The sequence below is a fragment of the Ogataea philodendri genome (genome assembly GCF_020536065.1).
Source record: "Ogataea philodendri strain CBS6075 chromosome Unknown scaffold12, whole genome shotgun sequence".
In the NCBI taxonomy this organism is placed as follows: domain Eukaryota; kingdom Fungi; phylum Ascomycota; class Pichiomycetes; order Pichiales; family Pichiaceae; genus Ogataea; species Ogataea philodendri.
Window position 1 is genome coordinate 187,813 of NW_025764230.1, and position 23,473 is coordinate 211,285.

A 23,473-nucleotide genomic window follows, 5' to 3' on the forward strand; every position below is an offset into this window, starting at 1 on the left:
TTTCTTTTTGAGCTACCAGTTTTTAATAGCTGTGGCCAACCACTATTGTATTGAGGACCGGAAATGCAGTGATGCCTACTTCCCACTTAATATTTCGGTTTCGGGGACTTAAAGAGCTTAGGAAAAACTCAGATCAGACTTCCCGATTGGGTAACCCTGGCAATGTGGGTAGTTTTCTGAAAAATTGTTTGCCAGCCCTGGTATTCCTGTCGGCAGATGTAGATCTCTCCGCGTGCGAAATCTAGAATATGCGGTGTAACTCTTCCAAAATCGCCCCCCAAATTTCGTGAGCAAAAATTCGTCAAATTACCTATACGGGAATCTTCCTATTTTCACGGGTGAAATGTGCATCAATAGAATCTATGCTGGTCAATCAGAGATCGTTAGGCCGTGCAAACAAACGTAGGAGCCAAGCCTTCTATCGGATTGCTATTGATCTGGTTATTTGCACCATAATGGTCCGATCCTAAGCATTGTCAAAAATGTGCTGTTGCAATCTCACACTGTCCGTCAATGGCTATCCAATCCCTGTCCTATTTGTTCTCATTTCACTTAAAAGACTCAGCTCGGAAACACACACCCCCACCCCCCCCCCCTGCCAAAAAAAAAAATGTAAAACGGAAAACTATATACCCGGTTATTAGAGCGGAAAACAGTGCAGCCATCACTATAATTCCAAAAGATTTAAGGCCCATGCAGACGTAAGTCTTCCTACTCCTGATTTTTTACTATTGATCCGTGCCGCCAAGCAGCGAAAAGTATTGTTATCAAATGGCTTGATTTGGCCGGATTCAAAATCAATTTCAATGGTGGCTATCTGTAAGCTTTACGATATCGGTCTAAAGCCCTACGTTTATTGTAATGTAGATGTGCCGGATTTTTTTGCAGCGTACGCATCCCATAAAATCAATAAGGATGTCGTACGGCAGCATACACACAGATTCCGGTCCCAGACAGTCCCAGCTGTGCTACCACTAAAAAAACAGCCCAAGGCGGGGACTTTTTCGCACGCAGTAAAAATTTTCAACAAACCAAACTATCGCCTCTACAATGGAAAAGCGCCCGAACGCCGAGTGCCCAGTACAATACTCGAAGCGGATGTCCTCGGCAAAAGCAATCGAAACGGTTTCCGTTGACAGCGTCAATGCCAAATCGTTTCAAAAGCACTATGTCTTAAAACGGAAACCTTGTGTGATACAGGGGTTGGTGAAGGGCTTCGATCTAGATTTGTTTCAACTGGAAAATCTGGCAGATTTTTTGGAGTATGACGATTTTTTGCAGGTGGAGCGGAAACATCGTGGCGGGTACGGGTCCGGAGAAAATCGAGTCAACTTGAAATTGGCCGACTTTCTGGATAAGCTGAAAAACGGAGATCATTCTTTGTATTTGACAACGCAGTACGAAGACGACCATGTGGACGATGCGTCGGATGACTCCGCTAGCGTTGAATCCGGACCGGGAGCTGACTTTGAATCTGACTCTGAGATCGGGTCTATAGATCTCGACAATCTCCACGACGACTTTGAATTAACCGACGACGAGGCGGACAACGACGACGAATTCGCCGCAGCACACGCCCGTGTTCAGGAACTGCTACAAAAACCGTTGACAAACCTCTACAGGAAATGGTCAATGGACCTGATCAGGCCCGAACTACTTGAAATTCTCGTGCCACAGCAGATCAACCTCTGGATGGGCCGATCCGACCCAGACTCGCGGTTACTGTTCAATGCCAAAGAGCCTAACCTGGGACTCGGAAGATCGTTACCTTCTCCCGGTGCCTCGTCTTCAGGTCTCCACCATGACCATGCAGACAACCTGTACATACCAATTTCAGGTCGCAAAAGATTCACCCTGTTCCCGCCGTCGGACGCACCTAATTTATACATGGTTGGAGACATACAGACGATCTACCCGTCCGGAATCATCGACTACGTGCGGAACAAGAATGCCCCGTTTTGGAAGCACGTCCGTGGGGACGGTGCCTTAGTGGAACAAATTGCGCTGTGGCAGCTGGAGACTTTGGACTTGGATGAGGCCCAAAAAAAACGGCTCGAGTCCGTGGTGGAGCAAGAGTCTGTTGTCCAGGCCGAGAAGGCCACGTCAGGCACCTCCAAAAAAGACCCGCCGTCGTTCTCGCGGATTCCACCAGCTCTACTGCACTTGGACGAGGTCGAAGACCCCGAAACCCGACAACAGATGCAAAAGCTTCTGGACGAGTCGTTTCCGCTACTTAAAAATTGCACTCCTGTTGAGGTCATAGTGCAGCCCGGCATGATGTTGTACCTGCCTGCGGGGTGGTTACATGAGGTTTCTTCATTTGGAACGGGCAGCGATCTCGTGCATACGGCGGTGAACTACTGGTTTGCACCGCCGGATCAAGCCTCATGGTCAGTATACTCGGATGATTACTGGACTCGTGATTTTGACGAAACGGGAAAATGTCTTCGTGTCTTGCACAGCCGCAGCCGATAATGCACGCGTACTTTCCCAAAAGGGGAAATCCGGGGTTGGCCCGGGATGTGGCGTGACAGACGTTTTTTTTTTTGATAAGCGAGAGGGGTAACTTCGGGGAACTCTTCCAACCGACAGATCCCCGAACACACCACCTTCCTAAAATAGATCCCGACAAATGAAAAATTTAAAAAAACTAATTCTGAATCGATCCGGTCACGTGACCTCCCGCAGTGGGGTCGACCAAACCCTCGCTTACCGACTCTTTTAGCACAGCCTGAAAAAATAGGAGCAGTAGCGGTGCTGTTGCACTTGGGTCTGCGAAGATGGGGTTTTCTCGCCAGCAGCTTGGCAAGATGTAGAGAACAGGCCACTGCAACTGTCGTGTCGGTGTTGTTCTAAAAAAACCCTGACCAGCAGACCGTTCGTTTAGCGTATAGGCCTGGCTGTGAGAAAAAATTTTCACGTAAATATTATAGATATTATTATATCAGAAGCAGGTTCAGCCCTCGTTGAGACGCAAAACCGAACCTGTCCGACTAAGAACAAGCGTATGTTAAGCAGCGATCCATGTTGAAAGAACCAAGTACTAATGACCTAGTGATTCTCACGCTTTTTCGGATTTAAGATCTTGTCAAAACAAGATATTTATTAATTTAAATATCTTCAAAGTGTACGCCACGAGCTTGTGAATCCTCAAGAGTTAAACTGGAACCCGAGTCCATTGCGCATGCATTGGATTTAGACGGCAATCTCTCTATTCTAAGCGTGGTAAGTTGTGTTATCGTATTATTCACGTTATTAGTTGTTGGACGCAAGATCTATTGTTCCGCAACTTCTAGCGCCCAGTGTGTGATTTATCTGCTGTTACAATGAGTATGACGGCTATGGAGCATGCTTCCGATCATGATTCCCAGACCCCAGATTCTCCCCTGAGTCCGAGCGAGAGAAGCTCGACTCCTTCCTCCATCACCTCCTCTGCTGCCACCAGTGTTGTTGACACCGGTGACATCTCCAAACTCCCTCTCTCCTCATCCACATCTTCTCCACCCAAGTCCAAAAAGGAGGAACGGTTAAAGAAATACAACAAAACGGCCCATCGTACCGTTGCTGCTGCCAGTGGTATTTCCACCACGGTGCCCGTTTCCGGCGAGCGTCCAAGACCAACACCCCATTCTACTCTTGACGACGATGTTTTGTTTGCCATCTTCGAGATCCTGTACGATCACGACCCCAGAGCTGAGGGAATGACCGTCAAACAGATCTGCGATATTCTTATCGAAAAACACCCAGAAATGGTTAAACTCTCGTCAAAAACCTCGAACTTGGTCTCGGCCAAGCTCAATGCCTATGTCAAGCGTGTGGAGAAGGGCGAAAAGTCCATTGTCTACTCGCTTTCCCGAGACTGGGCCGACGCCTCTCCAAAAAGAATGGTGTACGTTTACCGTGGTTTGCTCGTGAAAGATTACCACTTGTATGTGCAACAATATCTGGAAAATCAACGCGCTATGGAGCAGGTCCAGGTGGCCTCGCATGGCGGATCCGAATTGGACAGCAAGGATCTGAAAAGATACAAAAGAGCCGGTCATGCGGCAGTCTCGTCGCAAGCCAGCTCCCAAGATTTCGGCGATAAAAAAATGCCGTTTTTGGACTCGTCATTGGATCTCAGAATGGCCAACTTGGCCGTCCCATATGCAGTGGCTCCTGTCACTGCGTCTCTTATTTCGGCATACGAGGACGCCGGTTTCGCTAGTCTGCCTCCAAGAGCCAAGTCGCTCGGGTCCATGCCGGACTCTGACGACGACGAGGACGAGGAGGATGACTACGAGGCTCTGCGGTCTTCTGGTGACGACTCCGGAGTGTCTGTGGCTAGCCACACACGCGGAGCCACCCTTGTCAGGGAAAAAGTGCCGTCCTCAATCGGCAAGCGGTCCAAGTCAATGAGTCTTTTGGGTGCCAAAAAGCCAAAAACCGTCCATTTGACTGCTGCTGCTGCCACCCCGCGGATCCCCAAAAATGCCTCCATTGCAAACAATCCGAGCGCGGCCGCTGCCGTGGCTGCTCTCAGAGCAGCAGCTCTCAGCTTCAACACCCAAACCGAAGCCGTCAACACCATCACCAGCTCCATCCTGTCCGACACCACCGTCGAGCCCTCCATCAGCATGAAGTGGCTTGAGACCGTGCGCTCGGGCTTTTTGGCGCAGGAAATTGGCGCTCCGGAAGATGTCTCCTTGGCTGAGCTTGATATGCTGTTCACGTGAATTCTTCTATTATTTTGCTTTATAGGTTTATGTGGTAATGGTTAGTATGAAAGTTGGATTAGTAAGTAATGTGCCGTCTCTGGCCCTATCTCTCTCCCCAGATACAGACGGGCATATACCAACCCGTCCCCGTGCATGAACGCGGCACTCGCTGCGTCTCGTCCATGCACATTTCTCATCGTAATGGTTACGAGTTAATTATTTGGTGTACGGGTGTCCCTTTTTTTTTCCTATGCACCTTTAAAAAAAATTTAATTCTTTTCAAATATTTTCTAGACATAGCATGGCCGCCCCAACTGCAGTTAAAAAACAGGTCAGCGAGCCGGTCGTTACTCCCCAGACCGACGTATCGGTGGCAGATGATACGGAGATGGTTTTGATCGACGCAGAGGTGCCGGAAACCGAAACCAAGGACGCAAAGAACCCAGAAGCAGGAATGGTGCTTGACGAATCAGGAAAGCCAAAGTTCCAATCGCAGGCCACCTCGAACATGAAGGTGAAGCTGGAGTCTCGTAAGGTGAGTGTTCCTCCGCACAGAATGTCGCCATTGAAGAACTCGTGGCCAAAAATATATCCCCCACTGGTGGATCATCTCAAATTGCAGGTGCGAATGAACCTGAAAACCAAGAACGTGGAGCTGCGTACGTGTGCCAAAACCACCGACCCTGGAGCGTTACAGAAGGGTGCCGATTTTATCAAGGCGTTCACGCTGGGCTTTGATATCGACGACGCCATTGCTCTGCTCCGACTAGACGACCTGTATATCGAGTCTTTCGAGGTGAAAGACGTCAAGACGCTTCAAGGCGACCATCTTTCGCGTGCCATCGGGCGTATCGCAGGAAAAGACGGAAAGACTAAGTTTGCAATTGAGAATGCAACCAGAACACGTATTGTGCTTGCAGATTCCAAGATCCACATTCTGGGTGGATTCACACATATCCGCATGGCCAGAGAGGCCGTGATGAGTCTGATTCTGGGAAGTCCGCCGGGCAAGGTTTACGGTAATCTGCGTACGGTCGCATCTCGTTTGAAAGAGAGATACTAATGCGGGCTCTCACATCCCAAACGTTTCTTTTTTAGCGCTGCGGTGTGCACCTATCAAAAAGAGGAGAATAATAACCCATCGCATAAAAAATTTTCGCTATACTTGTAATTCTTATGTAATCTACTCGTGCGACCATTAGTTGCTTTTGTGGCATGAATAGGTTCCTGTCAGCAAAATTCAGGGTCTGGAAACAGGAAACGCCGGTCGGTAGAGGGATTAAGGCGGCCTACCGGGAAATGCTAGTAGAATTCTTGTACCATAGCCTGTCTGGATCAGCTCCGTCTACGGGATCCGTGCAGGGTGCAACGGTGGCCGAGTAAAACATTGTTGCTTATCATGACTCGGGTTATGGCAACGACTTCGGTCTACGCGGCTCCTCTTTAGTATTACCGAACATGGACCAGATAGGCAATTCTATTGTTAGTACTTTATTGTAAGGTATGAAAAAGTAGTAGTAAGAAGCTCAAATTAGAAAGTGCAGATCTCACAAGCCTTATTACCTTCCAACAGGGCAACCAAGCACACGACATAAAGTGTTTGTAATTTGAATTTTAGATCTTTTCAGTTCTAACTTATCGCTGCCATGGTTCAACCAGAAGAGCAGTCGTTTATGGGGGACGGGGCCAGCAGCGCAATGGGGCGGTCCTCAGCTAGTTCTAGTGGAATTCTTGGCCCCTTGAAATCGTTCGTTTCACGCTTCTACCAAGTGGTGACCCATTTCCGTACCAAGAAGATGTCCATTTTCACAGTGTATGTTAGTTTGGTGGTAATGATGTTTCTTCCCAGCATCTTTTATATGGATACCAACATTTCCTTGCTGCCGCAAAACCACATTGATGTTGACACAGAAACCACGTTGCGTAAACTGCAAAAATACAACGCCGATAACCTGGCATATCTGGTTTTTCCTTCCGAAACACGCAACAACGAGGTGTTGTTTGATCCACGGCTGGTGGTTGCTTCGTGGTTGAACTCGCTCAAATTTCATCTCAAGGAAAACAAGGGTGTTTTGGACCCAAACTTTGAGCTACCGTTTTCGTGGTCGGAATGGGTGGACCTCAACTCCAAGTTCAAGCTCAACCATGAGTTCATCAACCATTGGAAGAGCGAACACCAGGACCACAAAAAGGATAACTTCACAGAAATGACTTGCGACCAATTTCGAATGCTTTTCGCCGACTACGAAAAATTCGTCCAGGAGACCTGTGTCGACTTGACCGACGTTGAGAAAGAGGCTCTTCCCTCGTATCCGTTCCGGTTCAAGATCCACGACCGTACCGGGTTCCAGTTGGAAGAGCCGGGCCGTATTTTGTACGGAGCATCGTTTTTGCAAACCTCGGCTCCTCCTCCGGCAAGAGTCCATTTTTTGGGCGCAGGACTCAACAAGTCGTCCGTCATCATCAACACGCAGCGGAACCCAGTCACCCACGAGCCTGTAATTCTCGACCGTTCCAAAGATATTTATTCCGTGAGCGAACACCTTCTGGAAAATGAGGCCAGGTGGCGCTCCACCACCAAGGAAAAAGTCATCAAGGACGGAATACGGCTCGACCACATGGTCAACGAGATCCAGAACTTGTACAACTATGACGCCTCCGTTCAGCCGTGCTACGCCGAGGACGAGCTCGTGTACGACAAGTCGTATCTGTTGAAGCTTAGCGACCAGGTCAACGTGATGACCAAGGTGGCCGTGACCGAGAAGGACTTCTATTATGACCATGAGGAGATCATGAACACCATGAAGCAGAAAATCGAGCAAATTGTTCGCCAGGACCCCAACGTTAACAAAGACACCCTATTGGACCACCTGTTGTTGAAACAGATTGAAAGAGAAATGGACGTTTTCGAGTCCTCTGGCAATGCCCACCCGGCCTACCTCCGTGAAGCTTACATGGTGAACACTCTGCTTGGTGCACACTTTGACTGGAGATTCTTCAACGGTCTCGACCACCCTGTCGAGTCGCACCAGGCCGTTATCCACCGTATCGGCCGGGCCTGGCTGCGGTTTTGCTACCAGTCCGGCTACCGTACCTTTGTGGCATACGGCTCCATGCTGGGATGGATCAGAAACGGACTGGCCCTGCCGTGGGACGAGGACATCGACGTGATTGTTTCTGTGGACTCGTTGTACAAGATCGCCAGAAACCACAACCAGACGCTTGTTGTGGACGTTTCCCAGGAAGACAAGTACGCCTCCGGTATTGGGTCGTTCTTCCTGGACATTGGCTCGTCGTTCTATTCTCGTGTGCGTGGATCCGGAGCCAATGCCATCGACGGCAGAATGATCGACACCTCTTCCGGAGTGTACGTGGACATCACTGCCATTGCATGGACCCCAGACTATTTCGACGAGCACCCGATCGACGAGGTGATGCGCACATTGGTCGACCCCGACTACCGCAAAAAAGTGGACATCGTGGAGGACAAGGAAGCATACGAGAAGCAGATCGACGTGCAGGCCAACGAGCTCCAGAATGAGCACAAGATCTTCCACTGCCGTAACAACAACGTGTTCCAATTAGACGACCTCAACCCAATGGTGCCGACGTTTTTCGAAGGTGTGCGTACCCATGTGCCACACAAATTCAAGGAACTCTTGGATAGAAAGTACCCAAGAGCCTTGGACAGAAACTATGAACCAGAGTTCAATCCGCATCTCACATATAAAAAAAACCTTCGTCTCTGGGTGGAGGATGCCCAATGCCCAGGCGACGACAACGAAGGTGCTCTTTGTCAAGATGAAGATGTGTTGGAAGAATATATCCGCACCAAGGATTACACAGCAAGACACCTCCAGTTGCTCGAGACTGTCTATGATAACGCCCTCCGCATTGAAGATGAGACCGTTCCTATGAAGTACGACGACTTCATCATTAAGTATGCTGACTTGCTCAACGCCAGACTAGGGTAATCCACATACGTACTCTCCTTAATAATATAGCTGATAATTAACTTGGTGTAAAGATGCAGCCGTTTTTGAAAAATTTCTTTAACTACCGGATGTTGAACCAGGTGAACAGATCGTCCAACTTTTTTGCTACGCAGCTCTTTTGTCGGGTTCCGCGTCGTTGGCAGACCTCTCAGGCTGCAACTGCTGACACCGCGCCTCGGCGCTCGTACGACCCCGTCAACACCTATGCGGAAGCAAAAGCCAGAGGTCTCAAGCCAATGTCTTCTTTGAGCGTCTTGACCAGAGATACCACTGTTTCTATTTCCGATTTGTTTGCTGGCCTCGAGGAGGCGGTTTCGGGGATCGACAAGGACATGTATTCCGCTGTTCTGGGCCGCGGACACTTGTTGTTCAGCAAACTCCATGCTTTGAATAAAGACAACGCTTCTGTGCCCGACTCTCTGTTATTCAGCAAACTATTGACCATTCTGCAGTCCTCCGGGTTCCTACACTGGTCTCACGTCGAGAGAGTGATTCGCCAGCTGCTGGCCGAGAAAAAGTACGACAAAGCGCTGGAACTTTGGAATTCTACACTGGATCAGTTTGGCTCCAATATTTCGTTCTATCTGCCATCCAGCAAGAAGATCGACTTTGAGCCGGAAATCGGGTTCAGAGCAGCCGGTCTGGCCGCTTACTTGCTCAAGAGCCTTGATACAAATACCACTCCGGAACCTGCTGTTGTGAAACGTCTTGTTGGAGACAAGAAGCTGCAGAAACGGCACGTCAACTTTGTGATCCAGTCTCTCAACTTAAGCACAGACTCCAAGGCCAAGATCGCCGACCTGTTTGAAGAACACGTGTTCCGTCCAGACCCTAACAGTGTCCAGCTGCTCAAGTCGGCACACTCGCTGGCCGTGGCACAGAAATACGACTCCATGGAGTCTTTGCTCAAAAGAATTTTTGTGGCCAAGGAGAAGAGCCAGGTCCAATTCACCCAGAAATCGTACGCCATGCTCATGGAAATCTACAACGTCTCTTCCAAGTACGAGAAGACGCTGGCTCTTTGGGGAGAGCTGGTCAAGTCGGGCACCAAGCCTGAGATCGACTCGTGGAACCAGTTTCTCAACGCCCATGTGAGCTCGGACGCTCCACAGAAGCTTTTGAGAATCGAGAGCGTTTACAAGCTGCTCACTCAGAGCGTCCAGCCAAACAGCACAACTTACAATATCATGATCAACGGATACTTGAGCAGCAAAGAGCTCAACAAGGGTCTGGACTTCTACAAGGCCCATAAGAGCAACGTGTCTGAGTCGGAGCTCCAGACTCTGAAAAACACGCTTCTTGCTGCCTTGGCCAAATATGATTACATCGAACAGACGGACTCTCTGTTCAACGTGTTCACCGCCGAGGCTGCTTCCAAGAACACCGTCTTCGAGCCTAACGTCCAGGTTTACAACATTGTGTTGCAGAGACTGCTTAAAAAGTCGGACTTCAAGAAAGCCATAGAACTCGGCGATCAGATCGCAGCTTCCAACACCATTGTTCCAGACAGCGCCCTGTTTTCCTCATTGTTCGAGACCCTGACCCACAAGGCCGACGAGACTGGAATCTCTGCTCCATTGCTGATTCAGGAACTCGTCAGCTCCAAGGTCAAGAAAATCAATAACTCTGCCACCATTACTGACCTAGTGAGAGAACTCGCTAACAACCCTGCCACCATCTCTGTGGCCGAAAACCTTATGCAACAGTTGCGAGAACAGAAAACCCGCTTGCCTCCGCAGGTGTATAATAGTATGGTGATTTATGAGAGCGCTCAAGGAAGAGCAGATAAGGCTATCCAATACTTCTACCAAGGATTGGAAGCAGGAAGTAGACTCCAAACCTGGTTCTACAACAATATCTTCAAGGCCCTCAGCATGACCGGAGACACGGATGGTATTCGCGATTTCTACGACTTTGTCAAGACAAATTCCAAGGACAAGCCAAATAGGGTCACTTTCTACTACATGTTGCGTGCGGCACAGCTCAAAGACGACCATATCTTTGCCCAATGGACCATTGACGAGCTTTCCGAGGCCAATCTGGCCAACCTCGGGGACCAGGTCCCAAGAATCCTGGAAAGATACTCCAAATCAGGTCTTTCTGTGCCATCGACGCTCAAGCTCTCGGCAAACATCCACAGCACTTGACCAAATTGTATATAAACTAGTTTCCGGGCGGTGCAGCATGTATATGTATGTAGCTTGCTAAATTTCCGGGGTAGATTCCTTAATTGAGGGGATGGGCCTACTTCTCGCCAACCTGACCTCTGTGTATGATTTGGATAGGTCCGAGGTACTGCTTCTGGATCTATTCACCTTCATTCCAGGCACGTTGTCGATGATGAGCGGGTTTTTGTCCATTTATTGGTACTTCAATATTCACGTCTCGAGGAAAACTTTTCGACACAAGCTCATATTGTACCTGATGCTTGGAAACACCATTCGGGGATGCATCCATTTCATCTACCCGATCTTGTCGTTGTCTGCTTTGTCGCGACATTCGTATCAGTGTGCATTTTTCACCGAGCTACATTTTGCAACCTGCGACGTATTTGGCTATCTATTGAACAGTTCGTTTGTCTGTGGCGACGTAATCATCATTGTGACTGCCCTGCACTCGCTGCTGCTGATAATTCGACCGCAGGACGCCAGAGTGTATCGAGCTTCGAAATCGCACCCGTGGAAAGGCCGTCTACGACTTGTATTTAAAGCCGAAAAAAATAACATCCCAGAGTCCCTCGCGCTGCTCCAGGACGGATATCTGGAAACTCAAACGTACACCTACAGACAGGAGGCTGGACTGTATAGATACGACCCTTTGATTCTACTCGGATGCATGGTTGCAATTCCCTGTACGCTTTCGTCGTTCGCGTTTGTGGACGGAAGCCGCTACGACAACTACATCTCGTTCTGCTACTTGCCTGCAAACCCGGTCTGGATCCGGATCCTGGGCTCGTGGGGCCTGCGCCTGTTTGCCTTTGTCATCATTCTTGTGTGCTACTTCACCATATATGTGTACATCTATGCCAGCTACCAGAAACTGAGCGCCCACCACGAACGGCTTTTGAACGTCAATAAACACAAACCCAGGCTTCAGTCGCTCCGGGCGTTTCTGTTTGGAGTTTACTACTCTATCTTCGACATCTCCATGAAAAACCAGTCAAGTATGTTTGTTGAAGCTACCCCAACTAATCAAACCCCAATGGTTCTAGAGACCGACCAAAATGTGACACCCATGAACTCACAGATCCCACAGATCCACTCAGACTCTCCAATTGCCCAGACCCAAAGAGAACTGGCCATAGAGGTGTTTGAGAAATCCGTGCAGGATTTCAACGACCGCAAAAAGAGCTCGCTCAGAGCCCTTAAGTTCATTTTCATTTACCCCCTAACGTACATGATAGTTTGGGTGGTTCCTCTAATAGCCCAGATCCTGCGTTTCAGAAGACAGAAACAACCCTTGGCACTGCTATGTGTGGTGTCCTTTTTCCAGTCAATAGACGGACTAATCCAGGTACTCGTTTTCTGTTTTCGTGAAAAACCATGGAAGCTCGCATCGAAACTGCAAGAGCAACAGCCCGCTCCGCCACCACTTGTGAACTCGCCAGCCTCCGGAAACGGGTCGCAGGTCGACCTGGTTGCAATGTTGAAAGCAGCTTCGTAGGTGCGAGGTGGACACCGGGCCTCTAAATCAAATTTATTTCAGTGTATATATTTTCTTCACCATGAATCTTGTATTTCTTTTGGTTTGGGCGTCCTGCTGCTTGGCCTTCTCGCTTAACGAGAACAAAACGTACCAATTAACCGCCCAGAACTCGGCCACGCCGGCCACGGAGTTCGCCGAGCTCTATTTCACCAACAGATGGAGACTTAAAGATACAGCCCAGTTGCCGGACGACGTGTACTGCGTCGGTTTGGCCTTCGAATCGGAGCCTGTTTTCCCATGTTTCAACACCAAACAGCTCAACTTCCCATTGAACGACACCCTGGTCGTGGAAGTGTACAATAACGAAGTTTCTGCTTTGTCGTTGCTCGAATCGGATAACGCCCAAAAGTCGATCGTCAAGGTGGTGTCGCCACAAATAATCTACCCTCCGCGCGAAGACCCTCCGCAAGACCACAAAGCCGCTCCTGTTGCAGAAAAATCCTTTATTCAGAAATATTGGATGTACATCGTGCCGCCGCTAATAATTCTGATGGTTATGTCTCCAGAATAGTGGTGCAACTCTGGCTCCTGGCTTCCTTTTAATCATTTCTTCCCGATTTGCAGAACCTGGGTTTTTCTTACATCATGTTCTTGATATATCTACTGCTCATCATGCTAACGCCCGGTGCCTGGGCGCGCGGAATCACCAGCGCCGAAGGTGCAACCTGTTTGTTCATTGCCAATAACGCTACAAATTTCCCGTTTGACTGCAAGGGAGATGATCTGGCGTACAAATGCCGGTGTCGATGTCCTGCGTTTTTGGGGTCGGTGCTGCTCTGTATCGAGAAGTTCTCCAGCGACAGCTCCACTCTCACCAAAGCTTACGACTATTTACTGGACGTTTGCGAAAACCAAGCCCTTGTCAAATACAATTTCACCGATCTTGTCAAACAGAACGAAAACGCCTCCAGCTATTACCTTGAACACGCGGAAATCGCCAACTTGTCCGTCATTCACCATCCTATCATGTTTGATGATGAAATGTATAACACAACGCACCAAAGTGTCACTGTATTAATAAACCACAGAAAACTGGCAACCAAATATGGACACGCTTTGCTTGGCTACTGGGGGTGTGTTTTTCTATCGGCGTTGTTCTTCAACATCGCGCGATGGTGCTTTCCCTATTTGTTTTCCAACGTTTGCAACCTGAAAGCTGTCAAGTGGACTAGACGCCATTTCATATCGTCCTTAGTGGTGAAACCTATGCAGATCCCAAAACCTTCCGAAAAGTGGCAGCACAAGCTACTCTTCTATGTCCAAAAGTCCATCTACCTGTTCCTTCAACGACTTCCAGTGAGAGTCCATATTCTCATCATTTGCACCTACATTGCACTAGTCACCATTCTGTGCTGCGTCAATTACAAAATAGTGGTACCAAACAGCGTGTTCCGCTGTCCTAGCGGACAAAAATGGGTTAACATAGCCGATAGAACGGGTATCATTGCCATCACCCAGCTCCCGCTCAGTTTCCTGTTCTCGGCCAGAAATAATCCTCTATTGATGTTGACGGGAACATCTTATAGAGAGTTCCAGATGTACCACAAATGGATCTCGCGGGTGATTTTTGTTCTGTTTGTTTTGCATACCGCGTTCTATCTGCTCTACGTGGATACTCGCGGCGACTACATCGCACGGTGGGGGCTGACGAAATGGCGGTGTGCAAATGCCGCGTTCACGGCCGTCACTTTGACAACGTTCTTTGCGTTTTTCCGGTCCCATTTCTACGAATGGTTCAAGATGACACACAAGCTGCTGATTGTGGTGTTTGTCGTAGGTGTCTGGTACCACTGCATCACTTTGGGCTGGATCGAGTACATTGCTGCCTCGTTTGGGATTTGGGCAGCAGAGTACGTTTTCAGAGTCGGCAAGGTCATCATCAGCGGAGGAGTCTTAAAGGGCAAGTGCAAGGTGTTGTTTGAGACGGTGATGGACCAGAATGGATACAAACAGGTTCCGCATTCCATCAGAGTTGAGATAAACCATTCTGGCTGGTGGAGAGCGTTCCCTGGAGCGTACTGCTGGATCTATTTTTTGAAGAAGGACATGTTCTGGCAAGCGCATCCGTTCACGATCGTCTCGTCCACAGCGGAGGAAAATTTCAACCAGCTGGTGTTCATTATTAGGGTGAAGGAAGGACTTACACGAATCCTGGCAGATTATATTGCAACCACGCCCAATAACGAAGCATATGTGCCGTTGGTTGTGGAAGGACCGTACGGAGCCACGATTCCGTTCAAAGCATATAACCACTCGGTGTTTATCGCTGGCGGTGTGGGAATGACGGTTGTTTACACCATTGCGCTGTATCTTGCTCAGACTTATAGAGCCCAGGTACTGCGGGGCCATAAACTAAAATCGGAAAACTCCATCAGCATTGTCTGGGTTGCGCCCAGCTTTGAGTCTCTGATGAGTTTTAAAAAGGACATTGAAAGCATTGCGCCGTTTGAGGGACTTGTTGAGCTGCAGATCTTCATAACCCGAGATATCGTGGACCCCGAGCTGAAACTCGTTTTCGACCAGGAAACTAACAAAGAACTCCAGGAAATGCCGTCTGTGCATGAACAGAAAGACGACCTCTCGATTAGCGAGTCTCTGGACCCGTCGTTGGCAGAGAAAATCGACTTTTTGCAACGACTTCTCAGAGACGAGGTTGGTCACGTGAGCCTGAACGTTGGAGACAAGCCGGATCTAAGCGCAGAGCTACCGTCGTACATTCGGAGTTTGAACGGGGCCACTGCTGTCATTGCGTGCGGGCCATCGTCGATGAATGCAGACGTGCGACACTCAACCGTCGAATGTCTCCGTGGCGACGAGAACGTGGACTATTTCGAAGAGGAGCTGCTCTGGTGAGTGAGCCGATTTGGCTGTTCTTTGTGGTGCACGGATGTGTTGCTCCTGCCAGGCTCAAGATTGTAAATTTCGTAAAGTAGATGAAAAAAAATAAGTGCGTATATATTGCGAAATGGGCGAAGGTAAGTTTCAGACCCCGGAGACTAACAATCAGACGTATTGCGGCAGAAATGCGTCGATCTTCAGAGCAAGATTGATGAGCTCGAGCAGGAGAACCTGGTGACGTCTGTGGCGGTGTCACGGGGCAAGCAGGCTGTGGAACGTCTTCGATACGAGTATGCACTTTTGTTAGAGGCTTTGGGTCGCAAGGCGGACGAGGTGAGCATTCCGAACGTGGACCAATTGAGTGCGGAGGATTTGGATGGCGAGGAGATCGCAGGGCTGCGGTTAGCCGACGTGACACATCTTTTGACAAAGACTCCATTCTCTTTGGCCAAGAACGGATTCAGCGCTTCTGTGGGCAGTCTTGTTGCCAAGAAGAAGCGCGGAAACACAAACACATTGAAAAAGCAGCGGCTGAAGGATCCGAGTATTCCTAAGCGGCCAACGAACGCGTACCTGATATTCTGCGATCTGGAGAAGGAGAAGGTGAAGAAACAGATAGAGGCGAAGGACCCGAGCGTGCCGTCGGACCTGTCGAAGGCGATGACCGAGGCGTGGCGCAACCTGGACGATGTAGCCAGAAAGCCGTTCTACGAGCTGTACGAGCAGGATAGATTGAGGTACCAGCGGGAGATCAAGGAGTACAACTCCAAGCAGAAAAACGGCAAGACCCCGGAACTTAAAAAGGAGCTAGACGGACCAGAAGGGCCTGACCAGGACGACGAGGTTACCGAGATGGACGTGATCGAGGACGACGAGGACGACGAGATCGAGGACGATGAGGACGAGCTGGATTCCATGCCTTTGAACGAAAACGACGACGACGACGAAGTCAGTTTCAAAGAGGAGGACCGGCCGCCTTTGTGATGTAGTAATGTATCTTATTGCGAAGTATTCTATTAAGTTTAATGCTCTTTTCTTCTTTTGGCACGGTACAGGCCATTTTCGTCTTTGAGATGCTTTCTCTTTTCCCGTTCCCTAGAGTGTTTTTTGAGTTTCCGTTTGGCAGCGGCGGCTGGGTTGTTGAGCGACAATTGCGCGCGCTTAGTCTTTCTTTCATGTCTGCGCTCCATGATGGCCTTTTTGGTGGCCGCGTACGCCAAATTGTACTCGCTGACTCCGATTTTGTCGGAAACCAGCTCCAAGCATTTGGAAGCCATCACAGGCACCGTATTTTCGCCAGTGTCTTCGATGGCCGGTTCCTGTTCCGACAGAATGATCAGCGGATCCAGGCACGGCATGATGGCGTGTTGCAAAGTCTCTGCGTCCAGGAATCCGGTCAAAAACACACAGTAGCTGATCATGGCCTTTTTGGTGGTGATCAAGTCTTTTGGTGGAGCAGACTCGTTCTTGAGCACTCCGCACACACGCAAGAGCGCCCAATCCAGTACACTTTGCTTCTTGTCCTCGTCAGTATCCACCGGAACAAACAGAGTGTTGTTCTGTGCCCATATCTTCGAGATATACACCAAAGTCTTTGCAACCTCGTTAGCAAGAGTCTGCGAGATTGACGGAGCACTCAGCTGTCTGAAACATCTGTAGGCGATTGTTTGCAACGTCTTGTCCTCGACGTTGGCATACTCCTGCACATACCGCCCCACCAGTCTCGAAGTAGCCAGCCGGATCCACGAATGAGGGTACAAAAGACACTCGATGATGGAAGACCAGGTGTTGGTGTATTTCTCTTTGTAGACGTCTGTTTTCTCCGCAAGTTTCTCGAACGCAATGATCGACGAATACACCAACTCCCAGCTGACGGTCGGCTCGCTCGACTTGGTGCTTGCAGCAAGCAAAGAGTTGATCTTTTCCAAAGCAACCTCGTTTAAGACAACGTTCTCCGTTCCAACAGCTTCCACATACAGCTGGTACACGTGCAGGCCGCACCTGACCAGAAGCTCGTTTCTGGTGTTACCGATCCACGAAGCTGTGCACTTGTCGATGAATGCCAAGTCGTCCACGCGGCCGAGGATCTGCGAAAGAACCTCGGAAGCCATCTCACGGCACGACGGAGACTCGTCCGTCACCGAGACGTTGGCCAGAGCAATAAAGAACGACGAGGCCACCAGCGACAGCAGCTCTTTTCCGGCTTTTTTGACAATCAGATGAATCAGCTCCATCACACTCTGACGACCGCTTTGAGCAGGATATTCCAGGTTTCCAAGCAGCATTTTGAACTGTTTCTCCAGCCTACCGCGACTCTGGTCGTATTCCATCAAGAACGTGTAAAAAACGCTTCTGGCAGTTTGTCTAATCTCTGCAGAAGTACTGGTGACCATGATCCGCGAAACCGTTTCCAAAACATCGTATATTTCAGGCAGCATGACATGTTTGGCTATCAATGCCTTGACGAACCCGAAAGCGACTCCCTGTCTCATTGGTTCGTCCAAATCAGGCTCGATCTTTTTCAAAATGTAGCTGACCGCAGTGTCCTTAAGCAGCAAACCGTCCCTGTTTCTGATCACAGAGCTGAGGAACTTGAGCGAGTTCTGACACAACTCATTGTTGGTGCTTGGGATGTCCTTGATGATCTTCAGTGTTGCTCTGGCGCACGCAGTAAACTGGCCATTAACTGTTTCTGAGAATTCAAGACGAGACAGCAGTGTAAGCATTTTTAGCGACGAGATCACAACACCTTCGTCTCCAGACGATAAGCCGGTTTCCAACAACGGAACAAACTCTTCAAGATTACCTGGAGTGAAAAGCTGCTGGTTTTTCGAAACAACAGCCAAAAGCAGGTCGAACGCAAATTTTTGCAGAACTTTGGAGTACAAAGTGTACTCCATCTGGGTTTTTTGCGGCTTCGAGTCCAGTTTCACCAGGAAATGGTCTTCGGACTCGGTCTCGCGTCTAACTTTTTCCTCCTCTTGCACCAACGACTGATTGTAAATCTCGTGGCAGAGCAAGATGGAATTAGTGGAGCTGGCTTCGGCATTTTTCTGCAACCCAATGGAAACCCGTCTCAGAAGCTCGTCCAAACGTTTCTGGACCTTGAACGCCAGCTTTTCGCGCAAAAGAAGTCTGATTGGGTTCAGAATCTGCGAAAAGTTCTGCAAAAGCATCTTACTGGCGAGTAATTCAGCGGTGTCGTAACTCTTGTTGTGCTTGATCTCCTTCATCTTCTTGTTGTATCCCTCGGCCTCTTTCTCCTCGCTCGCCGTGCCAAAAATATCGTTCATCACCGCTTCAATCACGTACCCTGTGCACTCGTCCAGGTCTCCCTGGGTCAGCACGTTGTCAAGAACAATTAACAGGTAGTGGAAAGTGTAACTCAAGATATGGATCTGAGGACCTCTGTTGAGCGCGGTTTTGAGCTCCTGCATGATAAACTTCAAGTACGACGACCCCAGAGCAACGGCAATTCTTCCCAGATGCTTTCTGACGGCGTCTCTGAGCTCCTCGGATCTGGCTCTTAGAATTTGACAAATACTCGTCAAAATTCCCGGCAGCTCGCTCTGCATCTTTTCCTCGGAACAGCAGATAATCAGAGAAGCAAGCGCCTCTGATAGAACAACACGATGAACCACCGTCTGCTCGTCACGTTTCGTCAACACCTTCTTGATCTGCGGAATCAGCGTATCGACAATGATTCCATCCAGTTTCTCGCCAGACGGCAGATCTCTAGGTTGCCGTTTTTGCAGGTCTTTCAGAGCACTGGCCACACTGGTCACCAGCAAGATCGAGTCTCTTAGCTCGTCATGCTTCTCCTTTTGCAACGCTGTTGCCATGGTACTGACGTATCTGCTGAGAATAGCACGGTACTGGTTCCAGCTGACAAAAGCAGCCAGTTTCGAAACGGTTGCAACCGTATCGTTGGCCAAGTTTCTGTACTTGTCGTCTTCCCAGTAAACGAACTTCTCGATCATCGGCAACAGATAGTGCGAGATGGACTGTTCAGTAAATTCCGAAGCCAAATCGCCCAATCTTCTGATAGCCCTCTGTCTTCTGTGGACCTGTGGATGCATAACATTCTTGAAGAAATTGGCTTCCTCATCTCCGCCGTGGAGCAGCACCTTCATGTCTGCCAAGTCTGATCCAATCTCCACCACACGGGCGACAACATTGATGTACTCCAGCCGAACAAGCTCGTTCTTGCGTCTCAAACCTGGACGGATAACTGGAAGCACAATCTCGTGCAAGATATCCTGGAAGTTCTCGGAAACGTCCACGAACCTGATCAATGTGTTGCCAGCAGAGGATCTCATTGCCTGGTCAGCCTCGTCATTCACGTGATATAGTGCCGTGTAGATCACCGGAAGCCACTCTGATCCTGAAAGACTATCATACAATACCTTGTCGATATTTCTGTACGTTTCAAGACGACGCTCGTAATCTGGTTCGCGGATTCTCTTTGGCGAGTATGCGTTCAAAGCATCAATGATCTCGGAAACACGCTCAAACTCGGCATATTTCTTGCCCAATGTCAGATAAACCTTGCAAATGGCCACTCTCATTTCACGTTCGTCGTAAACTTTCAAAAGCGGAGCCATACTCTTGTACAAGGGCATGATCTCCATCAATGTGCAGTCGATATGGTTGGTAACCATAGCCAACACGGAAACGATATCTGTTCTCGTACTCATGTCGATCTGGGAGGCCGGTTTGTCCAGAACCAGCACCAAAGAGTCCACCAGGTATTTGCTGCTATCGCTTCCAGTAATAAGGTCTCTCTCGACCAGAGTGTGCAGGATCTTGACACACAGCGAGTTCACCTCTCTGCTATCAGATAGCTCGAATAGCTGCACCAGTGCATTCAGATACTCTGAGATGATCAAAAGCATCATATCGATGTGTTTCTCGTCGCTGGACGTGCTGTTGAGCAGTTTGTTCACAAATTGCAAAATCACCACCTGCACAGACTCCTTGGCCTTTTCGTGCTTCAGGACACCCATCAAGGCCTTCACGGGAGCAAATTCGTCGTAGTTCAAGAAAAATTGCATGTTGGGAGCCGGCCATAGCGACGTCATCAGTCTCATAAGAGACGAAGGCTGTTGCAAGTTCTCCTCGGCGAAGTTGGCCATCTTGTGCTGCACCAGGTTCGTGTAGATCACGTCGCCGTACGGTTGCCAGTCAAACGTTTCGCCTAGATAGTCGGCGACCTCAAACAGGACACGGAACCCAAGCTGTCTGTTGTTCCTAGCGGCTTTGTCGAGAATCTCGTCATCAGATCCAATAGCTTTCTCAGAAACACTAAGAGAATAAATTAGAGGATCCAGAAGAATAGCAAGACATTCTCCTCTGGTTCGTCCAATCGACGGTAGCAAGTCCGAAACCATGTTCAGGAATCCGCTGGCTGTGCGAATCAATCTGAAGTTGACGTTCTGGTCTCTCATTTCGTTCAATTTCTCAAAAGAAAGAGCCAAAAAGTCCTGGAGATGTTTCTCGCTGAGGTTCGAGATGGCCTTCACGGCAGCCATCTTTCTTCCCTGTTTTGTTCCGCTGGTCTTCAACGTCTGAGCACGACCAAACAGAATTCTCAAGATCAACGGCATCACAATCTCCTCGTCAGCTGGCTGAATAATATTCTTTTCGTTATTTTGTAGCAGGTTGATAACCTCGTCTCTGAAAAGCATATCGTCCAACAACCCGTTAAGGTTGTCTCTGTATCTGTTGTATGCCGGGTTTTTCCAGTTAGACAGAGCTCCAAACGCGAGTTTCTGTGTCTGGACGCTTCTATTAGCCAACAACCGCAACAAGAAGGTATGCACGGTGTCTGCTCCTGGGACCCTGCGCAGGTTCTGGAACTTCGCCATGATCTCCACCACGCTATTTCTGTCCTTGACGGACCATTTCACGGTGTCCTCGTCGTCTTCAACCACAAATGGTAGCAGCACGTTGAAATGAGTCTCTGCCAATTTCGGTAGCCGTTGCAAAATGCGTAAACACTGTTCTCTGTAGAACTCCGTAAACTCAACACTCTCTTCGTTGCTGGAAAAGTTCTTGTCGACAGATTCGTATTTCTGTGTCACTGCTCCGACTTTCTCCACGTAGCCAACCAATTTTGGGTTGAGTCCATTCCAAACAGTATCAAGCATCTCTTCGTCGCTGTCCAACGTCTTGGACTCGTACTCGCGCGTCAAGAATGGCTCGATCTGTTCCCAAAGAGGTTTTTCGATCCGTTTGAACACACCTTCCAAGAACTCGAGCACTCCGTTCCAAGATGGAGAGAACTTGTTGGACATTTGGCCAACACTAAACTTGGCCACAATAGAGTCCATAAGATCGTTCTTTGGTGAGTCCATGAACGTCTGCACGAGAGCTCTGTACCGCAGTTGAATTTCTCTTCCAGTTTGCAAATCCAGTGGAATCTGCTCGATCAAGCGACAAACTCCCAATGGCTCTGGTGGTTCCTCGAAAAGAAGCATCATAATATTAAGTGTGATTTCGCGAACGGAGTGGGATGGAAGAACAAGGTTGGCTGACAACAGATCCAGCAGCTGTTCCTGGTCATTTCTAAACGGAAGTGGGTTCTTCATGACAATTTCATAGACACCTTCCAAGAATGTCAGGTTGGTAGCAGAGGTTGCAATCTGGTCGATTATGGTCTGGTAGTCATCGCTAGACAACTCCACCTTTGACACTACCTTAAGAATGAGGCCCTGTTCGCTGGCAGAGAGCTGTGGTAGCTTGGAAATCAGCTGTTCTTGGTCAATGGTGGCCTTGGTGTACTGGAGCAGTAGCAGTCTCCAATAAAGACCCTCGTCCACACTCGACTGGATGTACTCGTTGAACTCGCGCAGTATCACCACATCCAGCTGCACGTTCTTGGAGTTCATTCTATCGAGAAAGTATGCTATTTCCTTGTGTTTTTGCTCCCAGTTCTTGGTGATGAAACTGGTGATGTATTTTTTTCCGTACCCCAGAGTTCTTTCTGGAGCAATTTCCAAAGCAGCGTCGATGAAGGGCAAGAACTGGTTCTGTTTTGACATCATGGTGGTGAACAAAGCAACGTGTCTTTTGGACAGCTCCTGCTGGTCGGAGTTTCTCATTAAAGTGGCGTATAGAAGAACCAGGTCGGAGTCTTGGGGCAGTTGCGAAACACCGTCGAATATGACAGACCAGTTGGGCACTTTCTTACCGCTTTCAGCGAAAGCCAGTGTCGTCAAAACCCACACACTTCCAGCAGACTGGAAGTCAAGCTTCTCCAGCACGGAACTGTACACGAGCTCGCCGTCAGAGACGTGTTCGAGAACTTCCATCAAAATGTCAGACAGTACGGCGGTCTTGGATTCCGACTGCTGACACACATGTGTGAGCACGTCGAGCATGATCGGGCTCTTGGAATGAAGCGACTCGCCAGCGTTTTTCATTGCCTCGGCAAATATCACCACGACAGACTTGAAGTAAGTGTCAACGTCAAGATCCTGGTTCATTGCAACCTCAACAAATGCTAGCAATGATTTGGAGCTGGCCTTTCTGACCAGGAACGACATTGCCTGGGAGGCAAACCGAGCCAAATACGTCTTCTTGCTGGAGTTCATCAGGGGCTCGAGCAGCTTGAAAGTCGGCACCAGGTCTTTAGACAGTTCCTTGGATAGGTATTTGAAGAGATAGGCCAAAGCATTGAACATCCACTCGAGGGAATCTGCATCTGACTGGGTGGTTGCCACTTGAACGAGTGTTTCAAGTGTCTTGGAGTAGTATGGCAAAAAGTCTGAGCCGAGATCATGGCAGAACTGGGTCAAGAGCTCGAGAACCGGTTGCAACGAGAGTTTATCACCCAGAGTCAATGCATCATTGACGTGCTGGAAGATCTGACTCTGGTGGTACAGTAGCTGTGGAAGACTCAAACACAGCGGGTCCAGAACTTCCACAAGTTCTGTGAACGACTTCGAGAGGTTGATTTCTCTCCAGTGGTCTAAGGTAGATAAGAAATGCGAGACTTCGGCTTCATGGAAGGCCTTTTTATCGAGTTTGTGCACCGGATCGATCTGGATCGCATCGATACGGTCCTTGAAGGACGTGTAGACGAATCTTCGACCGGATTCAGTTCCACGTTTCTTGACCATTAGACGGTTTAAAGAAAATCTTTTAAAAGTGAAATATTTCTAAAATTTTTTTTTTTAGTATGAGGTACAGTCTAGGTAAAAAAAATACTTGTAAATTAAATTAATCCTCCTTTTT

At 48.9% G+C, this 23,473-nt stretch overlaps 18 protein-coding genes across 18 annotated transcripts; 12 read left to right on the forward strand and 6 right to left on the reverse strand.

Moving 5' to 3' along the window:
- Positions 1-1,098: 1,098 nt before the first annotated feature.
- OGAPHI_007323 (uncharacterized protein) lies at positions 1,099-2,475 on the forward strand (the record flags this gene model as incomplete). Its single annotated transcript, XM_046208707.1, has 1 exon — positions 1,099-2,475. The coding sequence occupies one exon, from the start codon at positions 1,099-1,101 to the stop codon at positions 2,473-2,475; it is 1,377 nt and encodes a 458-aa protein (XP_046057829.1).
- OGAPHI_007324 (uncharacterized protein) lies at positions 1,617-1,889 on the reverse strand (the record flags this gene model as incomplete). Its single annotated transcript, XM_046208708.1, has 1 exon — positions 1,617-1,889. One exon carries the CDS (start codon positions 1,887-1,889, stop codon positions 1,617-1,619), a length of 273 nt encoding a protein of 90 aa, XP_046057830.1.
- Positions 2,476-3,332: 857 nt separating the features above from the next.
- Positions 3,333-4,715, forward strand: OGAPHI_007325 (uncharacterized protein; the record flags this gene model as incomplete). The annotated part of the gene is made up of 1 exon (XM_046208709.1): positions 3,333-4,715. The coding sequence occupies one exon, from the start codon at positions 3,333-3,335 to the stop codon at positions 4,713-4,715; it is 1,383 nt and encodes a 460-aa protein (XP_046057831.1).
- Positions 3,359-3,661, reverse strand: OGAPHI_007326 (uncharacterized protein; the record flags this gene model as incomplete). The annotated part of the gene is made up of 1 exon (XM_046208710.1): positions 3,359-3,661. The coding sequence occupies one exon, from the start codon at positions 3,659-3,661 to the stop codon at positions 3,359-3,361; it is 303 nt and encodes a 100-aa protein (XP_046057832.1).
- OGAPHI_007327 (uncharacterized protein) lies at positions 4,040-5,207 on the reverse strand (the record flags this gene model as incomplete). Its single annotated transcript, XM_046208711.1, has 3 exons — positions 4,040-4,246; positions 4,346-4,732; positions 5,049-5,207. 3 exons carry the CDS (start codon positions 5,205-5,207, stop codon positions 4,040-4,042), a joined length of 753 nt encoding a protein of 250 aa, XP_046057833.1.
- On the forward strand, positions 4,999-5,760 carry OGAPHI_007328 (uncharacterized protein; the record flags this gene model as incomplete). Its single annotated transcript, XM_046208712.1, has 1 exon — positions 4,999-5,760. One exon carries the CDS (start codon positions 4,999-5,001, stop codon positions 5,758-5,760), a length of 762 nt encoding a protein of 253 aa, XP_046057834.1.
- Positions 5,761-6,343: 583 nt separating this feature from the next.
- On the forward strand, positions 6,344-8,671 carry OGAPHI_007329 (uncharacterized protein; the record flags this gene model as incomplete). The annotated part of the gene is made up of 1 exon (XM_046208713.1): positions 6,344-8,671. The coding sequence occupies one exon, from the start codon at positions 6,344-6,346 to the stop codon at positions 8,669-8,671; it is 2,328 nt and encodes a 775-aa protein (XP_046057835.1).
- Positions 6,788-8,332, reverse strand: OGAPHI_007330 (uncharacterized protein; the record flags this gene model as incomplete). Its single annotated transcript, XM_046208714.1, has 3 exons — positions 6,788-7,555; positions 7,637-8,247; positions 8,329-8,332. The coding sequence occupies 3 exons, from the start codon at positions 8,330-8,332 to the stop codon at positions 6,788-6,790; spliced, it is 1,383 nt and encodes a 460-aa protein (XP_046057836.1).
- Positions 8,672-8,760: 89 nt separating the features above from the next.
- OGAPHI_007331 (uncharacterized protein) lies at positions 8,761-10,839 on the forward strand (the record flags this gene model as incomplete). Its single annotated transcript, XM_046208716.1, has 1 exon — positions 8,761-10,839. The coding sequence occupies one exon, from the start codon at positions 8,761-8,763 to the stop codon at positions 10,837-10,839; it is 2,079 nt and encodes a 692-aa protein (XP_046057837.1).
- Positions 8,895-11,052, reverse strand: OGAPHI_007332 (uncharacterized protein; the record flags this gene model as incomplete). Its single annotated transcript, XM_046208717.1, has 4 exons — positions 8,895-9,161; positions 9,580-10,206; positions 10,495-10,775; positions 10,941-11,052. The coding sequence occupies 4 exons, from the start codon at positions 11,050-11,052 to the stop codon at positions 8,895-8,897; spliced, it is 1,287 nt and encodes a 428-aa protein (XP_046057838.1).
- Positions 10,931-12,355, forward strand: OGAPHI_007333 (uncharacterized protein; the record flags this gene model as incomplete). The annotated part of the gene is made up of 1 exon (XM_046208718.1): positions 10,931-12,355. One exon carries the CDS (start codon positions 10,931-10,933, stop codon positions 12,353-12,355), a length of 1,425 nt encoding a protein of 474 aa, XP_046057839.1.
- Positions 12,356-12,416: 61 nt separating this feature from the next.
- Positions 12,417-12,908, forward strand: OGAPHI_007334 (uncharacterized protein; the record flags this gene model as incomplete). Its single annotated transcript, XM_046208719.1, has 1 exon — positions 12,417-12,908. The coding sequence occupies one exon, from the start codon at positions 12,417-12,419 to the stop codon at positions 12,906-12,908; it is 492 nt and encodes a 163-aa protein (XP_046057840.1).
- A 74-nt stretch (positions 12,909-12,982) lies between these two features.
- On the forward strand, positions 12,983-15,250 carry OGAPHI_007335 (uncharacterized protein; the record flags this gene model as incomplete). Its single annotated transcript, XM_046208720.1, has 1 exon — positions 12,983-15,250. The coding sequence occupies one exon, from the start codon at positions 12,983-12,985 to the stop codon at positions 15,248-15,250; it is 2,268 nt and encodes a 755-aa protein (XP_046057841.1).
- A 34-nt stretch (positions 15,251-15,284) lies between these two features.
- OGAPHI_007336 (uncharacterized protein) lies at positions 15,285-16,219 on the forward strand (the record flags this gene model as incomplete). Its single annotated transcript, XM_046208721.1, has 2 exons — positions 15,285-15,326; positions 15,437-16,219. 2 exons carry the CDS (start codon positions 15,285-15,287, stop codon positions 16,217-16,219), a joined length of 825 nt encoding a protein of 274 aa, XP_046057842.1.
- A 38-nt stretch (positions 16,220-16,257) lies between these two features.
- OGAPHI_007337 (uncharacterized protein) lies at positions 16,258-23,358 on the reverse strand (the record flags this gene model as incomplete). The annotated part of the gene is made up of 1 exon (XM_046208722.1): positions 16,258-23,358. The coding sequence occupies one exon, from the start codon at positions 23,356-23,358 to the stop codon at positions 16,258-16,260; it is 7,101 nt and encodes a 2,366-aa protein (XP_046057843.1).
- OGAPHI_007338 (uncharacterized protein) lies at positions 17,455-17,931 on the forward strand (the record flags this gene model as incomplete). Its single annotated transcript, XM_046208723.1, has 1 exon — positions 17,455-17,931. One exon carries the CDS (start codon positions 17,455-17,457, stop codon positions 17,929-17,931), a length of 477 nt encoding a protein of 158 aa, XP_046057844.1.
- On the forward strand, positions 19,856-20,272 carry OGAPHI_007339 (uncharacterized protein; the record flags this gene model as incomplete). The annotated part of the gene is made up of 1 exon (XM_046208724.1): positions 19,856-20,272. One exon carries the CDS (start codon positions 19,856-19,858, stop codon positions 20,270-20,272), a length of 417 nt encoding a protein of 138 aa, XP_046057845.1.
- Positions 22,247-22,591, forward strand: OGAPHI_007340 (uncharacterized protein; the record flags this gene model as incomplete). Its single annotated transcript, XM_046208725.1, has 1 exon — positions 22,247-22,591. The coding sequence occupies one exon, from the start codon at positions 22,247-22,249 to the stop codon at positions 22,589-22,591; it is 345 nt and encodes a 114-aa protein (XP_046057846.1).
- Positions 23,359-23,473: the final 115 nt, after the last annotated feature.